The sequence below is a fragment of the Nerophis lumbriciformis genome, linkage group LG21 (genome assembly GCF_033978685.3).
Source record: "Nerophis lumbriciformis linkage group LG21, RoL_Nlum_v2.1, whole genome shotgun sequence".
In the NCBI taxonomy this organism is placed as follows: Eukaryota; Metazoa; Chordata; class Actinopteri; order Syngnathiformes; family Syngnathidae; genus Nerophis; species Nerophis lumbriciformis.
The window spans coordinates 33806614-33821304 of NC_084568.2; the positions used below are offsets into that span (position 1 = coordinate 33806614).

The window sequence follows — 14691 nt, forward strand, 5'->3', positions numbered from 1 at the left end:
TAAGAAAGAGTATGTATTGATGTACCGGTACTGAAATACTTACATAATATACTACCTTAAGGAGAAAGTTAAGTATTGGACAGAAATACATATAATATACTACCTTAAGGAGAAAGTGTAAGTATTGATGTACAAGGACACTTGTACATCAATCTTCAGAAGAAACTAAGTATTGATGTACTGAAACACTTATATAACACACTATCTTTAGAAGAAAGTGTAAGTATTCAAGTACTGAAATACTTAGAAGACAGTTTAAGTAATGATGTACTACACAATACAAGGAGAGAAATACCGTACTTAAATAATATAATCTTTAGAAGAAAGTTTATGTATTGATGTTCTACAGTACAACGACATAAATACTTTATATATTGTACAAAATACTTTATATATTGTAGAAGAAACTAAGTATTGATGTACTGAAATACTTATATAATATACTATCTTTAGAAAAAAGTGTAAGTACTTATGTACTGAAATACTTATATATAAGAAAGTGTATGTATTGATGTACTGAAATACTTATATAATTAATATACTATCTTTAGAAAAAAGTGTAAGTACTTATGTACTGAAATACTTATATATAAGAAAGTGTATGTATTGATGTACTGAAATACTTATATAATTAATATACTACCTTTAGGAGAAATTAAGTATTGATGTACAGTGCAAGGACGCAAACACTTATATAACATACTATCTTTAGAAGAAAGTGTATGTATTGATATAATGAAATACTTATATAATATACCATCTTGAGAAGATAGTGTAAATACATACGTATATACTATCTTTAGGAGAAAGTGTAAGTATTGATGTACTACAGTACATCAATATATACTTATAGCAACTTTAAAAGACAGTATAATGATGTACTACAAGGACAGAAACACATGTTATACTATCTTTAGAATAAATTGTAAGTATTGATGTACTACAGTACAAGGACAGAAACACTTATATAATAGTTTACCTTTAGGAGAAAGTGTACATATTGATGAACAGAAACACTTAGAAAAAAGTGTAAGTATTGATGTACTACAGTTCAAGGACATAAATACTTATATAACATACTATCTTTAGAAGAAAGTATATGTATTGATATACTGAAATATTTATATAATATACTATCTTTAGGAGAAAGTGTAAGTATTGATGTACTGAAATACTTACATAATATACTATCTTTAGGAGAAAGTGTAAGTATTGATGTACAAGGACGCATATATAGTATCTTGATGTACTGAAACACTTATATAATATACTATCTTTAGAAGAAAGTGTAAGTATTCAAGTACTGAAATACTTAGAAGACAGTTTAATACAAGGAGAGAAATACTTATATAATCTTTAGAAGAAAGTTTATGTATTGATGTTCTACAGTACAATGACATAAATACTTTATATATTGTACAAAATACTTTATATATTGTAGAATAAATTAAGTATTGATGTACTGAAATACTTATATATATTTAGAAAAAAGTGTAAGTACTTATGTACTGAAATATTTATATAATCAATATACTACCTTTAGGGGAAATTAAGTATCGATGTACAGTACAAGGACGCAAACACTTATATAACATACTATCTTTAGAAGAAAGTGTATGTATTGATATACTGAAATACTTATATAATATACTATCTTTAGAAGAAAGTGAAAATGCATACGTATATACTATCTTTAGGAGAAAGTGTAAGTATTGACAGAAATACTTATAGCAACTTTAAAAGACAGCATAATGATGTACTACAAGGACAGAAACACATGTTATACTACCTTTAGAATAAAGTTTAAGTATTGAAAAAGATAGTATATTTTCTAAGTGTTTACATACAAGGACAGAAACACTTATATACTATCATTAGAAGTCAGTTTGAGTAATGACAACAAATACAAGGAGACTTATGTCATTTACTATATTCAGAAGAAGTGTAAGTATTGATGTACTGATATACTTATATAACATACTACCTTTAAGAAGAAAGTGTAAGTATTAAGTAATGGTGTACTACAATACAAGGACTTATAGAATATAGTATCTTTAGAAGATAATAGACTATCTTTAGAAGAAAGTGTTATGTATTGATATACTGAAATACTTACATAATATACTACCTTAAGGAGAAAGTGTAAGTATTGATGTACTGCAGTACAAGGATACACACACTTATATAATATACTATCTTTAGAAGAAAGTGTATGTAGTGATGTACTGAAATGATTATATAATATACTACCTTTAGGAGAAAGTATAAGTATTGATGTACTACAGTACAAGGACATTAATACTTATATATAGTATCTTTAGAAGAAACTAAGTATTGATGTACTGAAACACTTATAAAATATACTATCTTTAGAAGAAAGTGTAAGTATTCATGTACTGAAATACTTAGAAGACAGTTGAAGTAATGATGTACTACAATACAAGGAGAGAAATACTTATATCTTTAGAAGTTTATGTATTGATGTTCTACAGTACAATGACATAAATACTTATATATTGTATCTTTAGAATGAGTATGTAAGTATGTAAGTACTTGTGTACTGAAATACTTAGAAGACAGTTTGAGTAATGAAATACTTCTAAAATATACTACCTTTAAGAAGAAAGTGTAAGTATTGATGTACTAGGACAGAAACACATAATATACTATCTTTAGAAGAAAGTGTATGTATTGATATACTGAAATACTTATATAATATACTATCTTCAGAAGAAAGTGTAAATACATACGTATATACTATCTTTAGAAGAAAGTGTAAATACATACGTATACTATCTTTAGGAGAAAGTGTAAGTATTGACAGAAATATTTATAGCAACTTTAAAAGACAGCATAATGATGTACTACAAGGACAGAAACACATGTTATACTATCTTTAGAATAAATTGTAAGTATTGATGTACTACAGTACAAGGACAGAAACACTTATATAATAGTTTACCTTTAGGAGAAAGTGTACATATTGATGGACAGAAACACTTAGAAAAAAAGTGTATGTATTGATGTACTGAAATACTTATATGATTAGGAGAAAATTTATGTATTGATGTAGGACAGGAACAAGGACAGAAACACTTATATAATATACTATCTTTAGAATAAAGTGTTTATTCTAAAGATAGTTTATTACTATATTTAGAAGAAATTGTTAGTAAGGACAGAAACACTTATATACTATACTATCTTTAGAAGACTGATGTACTGAAATACTTGTATAGGAGAAAGTTTAAGTATTGATGTGCAAGGACAGAAACACTTATATTATATATACCTTTAGGAGAAAGTGTATGTATTGATGTACTACAGTATTAGGACAGAAACACTTATATTATAGACTACCTTTAGGAGAAAGTGTATGTATTGATGTACTACAGTATTAGGACATAAACACTTATTTACTATCATTAGAAGTCAGTTTAAGTAATGATGTACTACAAATACAAGGAGAGAAAGACTTATATAATATCTTTAGAAGTTTTAAGTATGATGTCGGACATAAACAAGGACAGGAACACTTATATAATATACTATCTTTAGAAGAAAGGGTATGTATTGATGTACTGAAATACTTATATAATATACTACCTTAAGGAGAAAGTGTAAGTATTGATGTACTGCAGTACAAGGACAGAAACACATAATATACTATCTTTAGAAGAAAGTTTATGTATTGATGTTCTACAGTACAATGACATAAATACTTTATATATTGCATCTTTAGAAGAAACTAAGTATTGATGTACTGAAATACTTATATAATATACTATCAAGAGAAAAAAGTGTAAGTACTTATGTACTGAAATACTTATATATAACAAAGTATATGTATTGATGTACTGAAATACTTATATAATATACTACCTTAAGGAGAAAGTGTACTACAGTACAAGGACAGAAACACATATTCTATACTACCTTTAGGAGAAAGTGTAAGTATTGATGTACTGTACAAAATACTTTATATATTGTACAAAATACTTTATATATTGTAGAAGAAACTAAGTATTGATGTACTGAAATACTTATATAAATATACTATCTTTAGAAAAAATTGTAAGTACTTATGTACTGAAATACTTATATATAAGAAATATTTATATAATTAATATACTACCTTTAGGAGAAATTAAGTATTGATGTACAGTACAAGGACGCAAACACTTATATAACATACTATCTTTAGAAGAAAGTGTATGTATTGATATACTGAAATACTTATATAATATACTATCTTTAGAAGAAAGTGTAAATACATATGTATATACTACCTTTAGGAGAAAGTGTACAGTAAGTATTGACAGAAATACTTATAGCAACTTTAAAAGACAGCATAATGATGTACTACAAGGACAGAAACACATGTCATACTATCTTTTGAATAAATTGTAAGTATTGATGTACAAGGACAGAAACACTTATATAATATACTACCTTTAGGAGAAAGTGTATGTATTGATGGACAGAAACACTTAGAAAAAAGTGTATGTATTGATGTACTGAAATACTTATATGATTAGGAGAAAATGTATGTATTGATGTACTTACAGTACAAGGACAGAAACACTTATATAATAAACTATCTTTAGAATAAAGTGTTTATTCTAAAGATAGTTTATTACTATATTTAGAAGAAAGTGTTAGTAAGGACAGAAACACTTATATACGATACTATCTTTACAAGAAAGTGTATGTATTGATGTACTGAAATACTTACATAATATACTACCTTAAGGAGAAGGAGAAGGACAATTTACAATCTGCCTTTTTTTTTAAATTAAAAATGTTAATTTAATCCCACGTTCTCAACCATTTACCCCCTAAGGTGTCTGTATATTTGTAAAGCTTCTTGTTCTATACTGTAGCTTTCACGTTTAGACCTTGTTTGTGGAAGTGTTGAGGTAGAGCCATCCTTCTTTCTTTTTGTTTCTTCTAATTCCAAATGTTGTTTTTTCCCGTTAAAGAGTGGGTGGCAGAGGGGGATTAGAAAAAAAGAATAGTATACTACCGTTAGGAGAAAGTGTAAGTATTGATGTGCAAGGACATAAACACTTATATACTATACTACCTTTAGGAGAAAGTGTATGTATTGATGTACTACAGTATTAGGACAGAAACACTTATATACTATCATTAGAAGTCAGTTTAAGTATTGATGTACTACAAATACAAGGAGAGAAAGACTTATATCATTTCCTATCTTTAGAAGAAGTGTAAGTATTGATGTACTGAAATACTTACCTGTATATAATATACTATCTTTAAGAAGAAAGTGTAAGTACAGTACAAGGACAGAAACACTTATATCATTAGAAGACTGTTTAAGTAATGATAAAGACTTATATAATATATTTAGAAATGTAAGTATTGATGTACTACAGTACAAGGACAGAGACACTTTTACAATAGACTATCTTTAGAAGAAAGTGTACGTATTGATGTACTAAAATAATTATATAATATACTACCTTAAGGAGAAAGTATAAGTATTGATGTACTGCAGTACAAGGACAGAAACATTTATATAATATACTATCTTTAGAAGAAAGTATACGTCTTGATGTATGTATGTATGTATGTATGGAGAAAGATAGCATAAGTGTTTACGTACAAGGACAGAAACACTTATATAATATACTATCTTTAGAAGAAAGTATATGTATTGATGTACTGAAATATTTACATAATATACTACCTTAAGTAGAAAGTGTAAGTATTGATATAAATATATATACTATACTACCTTTAGGAGAAAGTGTAAGTATTGATGTACTGCAGTACAAGAATATTCTGTAAATACATCTTATACCCAATAACTAATTCCAGTACTTTCTATAAAACACTACTTTTAGGAGAAAATGTAAGTATTGATGCCCTACTGTTTAGGACAGAAATGCTTGTATAATATGCTACCTTTAGAAGAAAGTATAAGTATGGACAGAAACACTTATATATATATATAGTATCTTTAGAAGAAACTAAGTATTGATGTACTGAAGAAGACAGATTAAGTAATGATGTACTACAAGGAGAGAAATACTTGTATAAACTTTAGAAGAAAGTTTATGTACAACGACATAAATATATTATAAATTGATGTACTGAAATACTTATATAATATACTATCTTTAGAAAAAAGTGTAAGTATTTATGTACTAAAAAACATAAATAATAATAAATATATGATGTATAAATAATAAAATATATGATGTACTGAAATACTTATATAATATAATACATTTAGGAGAAATTAAGTATTGGTGTACAGTACAAAGACGCAAACACTTATATAACATACTATCTTTAAAAGAATGTACAGAAATACTTATATAATATACTACCTTTAGAAGAAAGTGTATGTATTGTATCACACTACAAGGACAGAATTACTTGTATAATATACTATACTTTAGAGGAAAGTGTAAATACATACGTATATACAGTACAAGGACAGAAACACATACTATATTTCTAATAAAGTGTATGTATTGATGTACTACAGTACAAGGACAGAAATACTTGTATAATATACCAACTTTAAAAGACAGCATAATGATATACTACAAGGACAGAAATACAAGAAATTGTAAGTATTGATGTACTACAGGGACGTACATACTTATATAATATACTATCTTCAGAATAAATTCAAAGTACTGAAGCACTACAAGGACAGCTTGAATGTATCCTGGGTAAACACTGCCCCCTGGTGGACTCTTTCACCACATACCTTGTCTCCTTTGGTTCCACTCAGACCTTGAGCACCCGGAACGCCCATCGGTCCTCTCTCTCCTTTGCTTCCCTGTCATATATGAGAACAATGAATAAGTATTGTACTTTCAACACAATGTATTGCAAAAAACTTACAGCCTTTCCGACTATTCCTTGTGGACCCACTGGACCGCGCTGACCTCGGTCTCCCTGCAGTTACACGTATGAGTATCTGGAGTCAGTGTTATTGACAAAAGTATTTACCTTGGGACCGGGAACTCCTTCCATACCAGCCTCACCAGGAACCCCAGGCTCGCCCTATAGCAACAAGTCATTTCAGGTGTGCAGTAGAAAAACAGTCAAATCAATAAGCACTGGATTTGTTTTGGTACTTACCAAAGGTCCAGGGGCACCGGACATGCCGGCAGGACCTCTGGGACCAGCCTCGCCCTAGCAAGAGAAAAAGTGGTTAAAAGTGAAGTGCATAATGTCAAAAGTTGGATTTAATAGTGCTTACTTTAACTCCAGGTCCACCTTTGGCCCCTGGACTACCAGGTAATCCCTAGAGAGAGAAACAGCACAATCACACACATGTACTAGAACAGACTCTTTATTTAGGACCACATGTGAAGAAATATGCATTTTAATATTAATAATATGTATATTATTACACAATTCCCAAAGCCAGAACGACATGAATATGCAAACAGTGTTACTGTTCAAACTGGCCAAAAATATTCAATGAATACTATGCAACTGCATTTTAATGTTGGTCATCAATCAATCAATCAATTTTTATTTATATAGCCCTAAATCACAAGTGTCTCAAAGGGCTGCACAAGCCACAACGACATCCTCGGTACAGAGCCCACATAAGGGCAAGGAAAAACTCACCCCAGTGGGACGTCGATGTGAATGACTATGAGAAACCTTGGAGAGGACCGCATAGGGGAGACCGAATGCAATGGATGTCGAGTGGGTCTGACATAATATTGTGAGAGTCCAGTCCATAGTGGATCCAACATAATAGTAAGAGTCATTACGGTGGTACTTGGAGAGACACATTTTTTTTCTCAAGTTGTACTTGGAGAACAACGTTTTAAGAATTAGATCACGTTTTTAACCTACTTTTGCAAGCATTTAGTCTAACAAAAAAATTATTGGAATAAAAATGTTAACACAGGAGTATGTGTGTAAACTTTTTCACCAAAAAGTCAAAGTATGCGGGCACTGTTTTGATATATTTTTATTTTGTAAAAAAAATACTCAAAACTTAGAACACGGAGTGGTTCAACAACACATATTTGGGGTGAAAACAATCTTTATCCACACAAGTGTAGTTTCAAAATTGTCTATGTCTACACACAAACACATCCACCTGCTGTCATGCACATTTTGTCCAATCAGAAGCCTGAAAAATGGTGGCATTACACCTCTTATTATGTTTATTTTGATATACTAGACGTACAATGACATGTACATTTTCTTTAAACCCAGAGCCCTGGGAACATTATTAAAGAGCGAATGCACACCTAGAAGTAGAACATGTTCATCAACAAGGTGACGTATTATATGTGCGGTGAGGTGAAGTCTACATTATTTCTAAAATCAGCACGCACTAACGAGCCAAGGAAACCGTTTTGCATGTTTAAGGGAATTCTAAAGCATTTAATCATGGATATAATGATATGGTACTTGTGTAATGAAGTGTATATTGTCTTTAACATCAGTACACACATTGGTTTTTTTTTGTTGCTTGGTCGCTTTTTATATGCGGAATGGAAACAAGACGCGTAAGTTAACTTCATGAATTGTTGTTAAACACAGACTAAACGCACCTTTCTAATGACACAGAGCAAAAAGTCTTGCTTGTCAAGGTGCCACAGCGATCCTATCCAAAACAGCTGACTGTTATTAGCGCAGACAGGAGTGTCGCAAAGCCCATTTTGATGTGTCTTTTTTATTAATGTTGAGTGAAAATAGCAGCATAGCACATTTTTGTGTCTATATTTTTCACATTTACTAATAGGGTGTCCAGAGCCGCAACGGTCGGCAAAATCGACTTTCATAAAATATTCAATATGAACAGTCCTGCAATGCGTTCACTTGTGGAAATGTCTAAACATAAAATCTAAATGTCCTCCAATAAACACACAAGTCTGGCTGGGTAATATGGACCAAAACTGATACCATTTACGCATTTATAGTCTGAATGGCGATATATGGTACATGTTGGTACCTGAAACACAAGGTGCAAAGTGCTTGAGGCCGCTGACCACCTTATCTCTATTGCAGCGGCGGTTTGCGATGCGCATCGTTGCTTACTGTGCGTGGGGTTATTTTTGGACCAATTGAAAAGCAGAGACGTGGAAATTCACAACTCTAAGCTGAAGAAGTAGAATAAATCAACACAAAAAATGTTTACATCTCAAGATCGTATCAAATTACACTCCAAGCTAAGTTTTAGTTTCTTTACTTATAATTTAAGACTATTGTATACATGTTTTTGTGTACAATCCTGAAATATGAAGTCAGTCTAAGCATCCTATCATGGTTTTCAAGCTTCCTCAAAAAAAATTTGTGAGGCTGCCGGCGCCGCCTCGCCTCGGACAAACACAACAAACATTGTAACTGATAAATGCTTGAAAATGTAATATCGGATATTATCGGTATCGTTTTTTTTATTTTTTATTAAATCGACATAAAAAACACAAGATACTTACAATTAGTGCACCAACCCCAAAAACCCCTCTCCCCCATTTAGACTCATTCACACAAAAGGGTTGTTTCTTTCTGTTATTAATATTGTGGTTCCTACATTATATATCAATATATATCAATACAGTCTGCAAGGGATACAGTCCGTAAGCACACATGATTGTGCGTGCTGCTGCTCCACTAATAGTACTAACCTTTAACAGTTCATTTTACTCATTTTCATTCATTACTAGTTTCTATGTAACTGTTTTTATATTGTTTTACTTTCTTTTTTATTCAAGAAAATGTTTTCAATTTATCTATCTTATTTTATTAATGTTTTTAAAAAGGACCTTATCTTCACCATACCTGGTTGTCCAAATTAGGTATAATGATGTGTTAATTCCACGACTGTATATATCGGTATCTGTAATTAAGAGTTGGACATTATCGGAATATCGGCAAAAAAGCCATTATCGGACATCCCTAATTGTAACATTTCATCCGGGAATAACTCCACTGCTTTGGTACGATAGTTTTATACTAATGCTAAATTATTCACTGTAAAAGCCTGTTTGACAATTCAACAAAATATGGAAGTGACAGCTATTTTTAATTGTAACGTCGGTACTTGGTTCATTAAATAATAAAAAAATAATCTACCAAGTTTTAAGATATTGCATGAAGTGATTTTCTTTAAGTTACTTACTTTTTATTCATGCATTTATTATGTTTTGAAGTTCACTTTCCAAAAAGTAGGTCACTTATTTCCTTAGTCTTAAAAAGCGACAATTTTTGAGCTTCAAAAATTTCTAGCTCCTACTTCAATGGTATTTCAACCATGAAATACCATTGAAACACTGTTTAGTGTTGTTTTTTTAAAGTTATTTTGTATTTTAAATTTTGAGAGTACTCAGATTAATTTTTGCTGTATGTAGTAACGTAACGTGTTGCTTATAAAGTCATTAATTAGCAGTTTTTGTTATTTTTTTCATTAACGCTAGGTTTATTGCCTGAAGGCTGCTGGCTATTCAGTTTGAAACTATACGACACACGGGCTATGGGGAGAGACATTTTCAAGCCAAGGACTAGCTAAACATTTGCAGGCATGTGAGCACCCTTTAAAAAAAAAAGAGAAAGGCTGACAAAAAAAATTAAAAATAAATTAAATCAAGACTACATTTCCTGCAATGGGGGTACAAATCTACACTATTTTTTTTGAACAACATGTCCACAAGCTCTCAATTTACCGGTCGATCTACGTTCCCATCCTCACCTATGGTCATGAGCTTTGGGTTATGACCGAAAGGACAAGATCACAGGTACAAGCGGCCCAAATGAGTTTCCTCCGCCGGGTGGCGGGGCTCTGCCTTAGAGATAGGGTGAGAAGCTCTGCCATCCGGGGGGAGCTCAAAGTAAAGCCGTGATTCGGGCATCTGGTCAGGATGCCACCCGAACGCCTCCCTCGGGAGGTGTTTAGGGCACGTCCAACCGGTAGGAGGTCACGGGGAAGACCAAGGACACATGGGGAAGACTATGTCTCCCAGCTGGCCTGGGAACGCCTCGGGATCCCCCGGGAAGAGCTGGACGAAGTGGCTGGGGAGAGGAAATTCTGGGCTTCCCTGCTTAGGCTGCTGCCCCCGCGACCCGACCTCGGATAAGCGGAAGAAGATGGATGGATGTCCACAATGTACATAAAAGTCAAGGCACTTTCAACATATTCTGTTGAATAATTATAATTAATTATTATTGCTCAATATGTTTATTGAGCAAATTATGACTCTAACAAACGACATCAAGGAAAAAAATAACCGCAAACACAGTATTAAAAATAACAAACAATATGATAAAATACAAAATTCAAAGAGGAAAAAAAGGGCTACATTCAATCACTTTAAATGTTTTCAATAAAGATATCAATTTAAGGTCTTTGGTACTTTTAAATCATTTTCCAAGATTGAATTGGTCATTTGAAACCATTAAGCCAATTAGAACATGTATGTTTTAACTTCAGAAATCGACATTTATGTATAAAAAATGTTGCTTGCAGCATAATAGTGTTGACAAACATGCAGTTTAAGGGTGTGGAGGTGTCCCCATTCACAATAAAAGAGATCAAATTTGATAAATCAACACACACACACACAAAAATAAATAAATATATATATATATACATATGTCAAATTTAATCTCTTTTATTGTGTAAATGATAGTAACATATAAATGTGTGTGAACATTATTATGCTGCAAGCAACATTTTTTATGTATAAATGTTGATTTCTGAAAGTAAAAACATTTTGTAATTGGCTAAACGGTTTCAAATTATCAATTAAATCTGGGAAAATTGTTAAAAGTACGAAAACCCTTAAATAGATATCTTTATGAAAAAGTTTTAAAGTGACTTAATCGAACCCTTTTTTAATTATTTTTATTACTCTTTGTGTTTGCTTCTATTTTCTTTCCTTGACATGTTTTGTTCAACCTGATGGATGTGTAAAATTGTTGCTGTATATATATATATATACATATGTATATATAGTTCTGATGTAGTGACTTCTGTTTATAATATACCTTTTCGCTGGTTACTAATAAATATCCATCATCGAAAACTCCACTATAGTACCGTAATAGTAATTAAACGTCACGGGCCGAGATCCGCGCATGCGCGAAGACAACGTCTCCTTTTTGACGGCATTCCGTGACGTCACGTTTTGTTATGTTAGAATATTTTACTAGTGTGTTGTCTAAAAACTAGCTTACCTAAAAGTAAAGGGGAACAAGAATATAAACATGAGGGGTGATATTTAAAAACATGTTGTATAATTAAAATGCAATAGTAATCGTCCAAATTTGACACGAACGTGAATGTTCAAAACGCGAGATATTAGCCGAGGAGCTATCGCGAGCTGTTGTGCTAAGTTGCTACAAAGAGAGATATAGGTTATCGAGCAAGTGTATGTATGTAAATAAAGCTGTAGTCACTCACCAAAACCAAAACATTGCATCACTCGGGAGTAGAGAAGCCGTCCTCGCCGCCATTTTTCGAAATGTTTGGTAGTTGTCCCACGCATGCGCGAAAAGTGCGTCACTTCCGTCAAATGTTCAGTGGTATTTATTAACTTTCCCGCCAAAACAGTTAATTTTTATAATCTTTATTCGAGTAACAATTTCCGATAGAAGATTGCGTACAAAACAACCGTTACTTAGGAATACAGTATTTATTTTGAAATCGCACAGAAACCGGCAAATAAAACACGCACAAAATGGCAAATAAATATATATATTTTAAAATACTTTATATACATCAAATATATCAATACACAATACTGATCATTTAAAAGTCTACGTGTTATTGATATAACAAAAAAAAAAAAGAAGTTCAAAAAGTCATCGTAAACACGCAAGGGCCGAGGTCCGAGCATGCGCGAAAATAACGTCACTTCCGGGACTTTTTTTTTTCCATGCGGTTTGCGACTTCACGTTTTGTGATATTTTAATGTTTTATGAATGTGTTGTATAAAAACTAGCTTATCTAAGAGTAAAAGGGAACAATAATATAAATATGAAAAAGGGGGTATATTTAAAAAAAAAAAAAAAAATCAGGGTTATTACTGCCACATTTCAACCACTTTCACTAATCTGTCATTGCAATTAATGACGCACGGGGGCGCCACTGACTCCCAATGCGTAAATATATATTTTTTAATGTAGATTTTTTCTTTCAAACTAAGTAACTTAAATCTATGTATACAGCCTAAGTAGACTTCTAAATGATGAGTATTGCGAATTGATGTAAATAAAGTAGCCCAAAAATATATATTTCTTTGCCATTTAAAGGGCAACTTTACTTTGTTTGGAATTTTTGAGAAACAAAAACAAACTTCTTTTTTTAATTTATTTTTTTATTTTTTTTAGGACATCAACAATGCTTCTAATGGCAGTGACCATTGTAGAATCAACAACTTCATTAGGCCCCAGTGGCCTAATGGATAAGGCACTGGCCTCCTAAGGTAGAAATCGTTGGTTCGAGTCCCACCTGGTACCATACCATACCATAAATTGATTTCTCTTCTCTTCACATTCTGACATAGCTAAAAGCTGGAATGTTGCCCCCTAGTGTACGAGATTCACACTAGCCTTTTTTGCAAGCACCTACCAGCTGATAATTTGAATTATTCCTAATGCTAACTACACATACTGCAGGCATTTACATACACTCTTTTGTGGCCTTTTAACATGTGGTTGTTTATTTGGGCTTGCCTTCTGTCCCCACAATAAAGCAAGAACACTAGTGTGCAGGTAGGGAGTTTGTCCTATTCTACAAAAGGTAGAAAGTCTGTGAGTTGTGGGTTGCAGATTTCTGGGCCTGATTTGAACATGTGTTTGTTTATTTAGGCTTGCTTTTTGTCCCCACAATAATGCAAAACACACTAGTGCCCTGTAGGTAGTTTGTTCTTTTCTACAAAATAATGCATACAATGACCAAAATACAGTCAATATTGAACATATGTATACAAAACATTTTACATACTATTACTACATTATATATATTCATTCTTTTATGAGTACAGTAAACTAAATGGTAACACCCAAATAAGTTTTTCAACTTGTTTAAGTCAGGATCCACATCAATCAATTCATAGCATGATACCAGGTGGGACTCGAACCAACAATTCCTGCCTTAGGAGGCCAGTGCCTTATCCATTAGGCCACTGTGGCCTAATGAAAGTCTTTAAAGTTGTTGAAGCCATTAGAAGCATTGTTAATGTCCTAAAAAATAAAAATATATATAAAAAACGTTTGTTTTTGTTTCTCAAAAATTCCAAACAAAGTAAAGTTGCCCTTTAAATACAACTTAGAACAAAATGAAAACAGTTCTTTTATTTTATTTTGCCTATCGTTCCCAATCATTATGAAAGACATGAAGACGGATGGATTTAAAAAAAAAAAAAAAAAGATTTCTAACTTGTAAATAAACTTAAATAAAAGTAAATAGAAATGCTTTTTCTGCCCAGAAAATCCAATTAAAAACATTCAAAAAGCGCCAACAATTCTCCATTTACATTTCGTGACTTGAATATTAACCAAGTATTAGCGGTATTGTTATTATAAGCGCTAACACTACTTTATAGGGTCGGCGTGGTCACTAGTGCGTGTCTAATGTTTACATCATTGAGTGGTAAGCTGTTTCCTCGTTTCCTTGCTCCCTGGAACTTTATTCTCGATCACAAATCATGCCTCTCACCTGGATAGAAGAAGGCTGAG

The 14691-nt window shown here is 31.9% G+C and overlaps 1 protein-coding gene across 2 annotated transcripts in view; it reads right to left on the minus strand.

Moving 5' to 3' along the window:
* Window positions 1-14691, minus strand: part of col9a2 (procollagen, type IX, alpha 2) — a 188495-nt gene that overhangs the window by 9961 nt on the left and 163843 nt on the right. For both annotated transcript variants that reach the window (XM_061982446.2, XM_072915589.1), the window contains 5 exons: window positions 7247-7291; window positions 7126-7179; window positions 6994-7047; window positions 6886-6939; window positions 6749-6820 (listed from right to left, as the gene is read on the minus strand). In XM_061982446.2, coding sequence (XP_061838430.2) covers window positions 6749-6820; window positions 6886-6939; window positions 6994-7047; window positions 7126-7179; window positions 7247-7291 — 279 coding nt within the window. The remainder of the gene's footprint in view (window positions 1-6748; window positions 6821-6885; window positions 6940-6993; window positions 7048-7125; window positions 7180-7246; window positions 7292-14691) is intronic.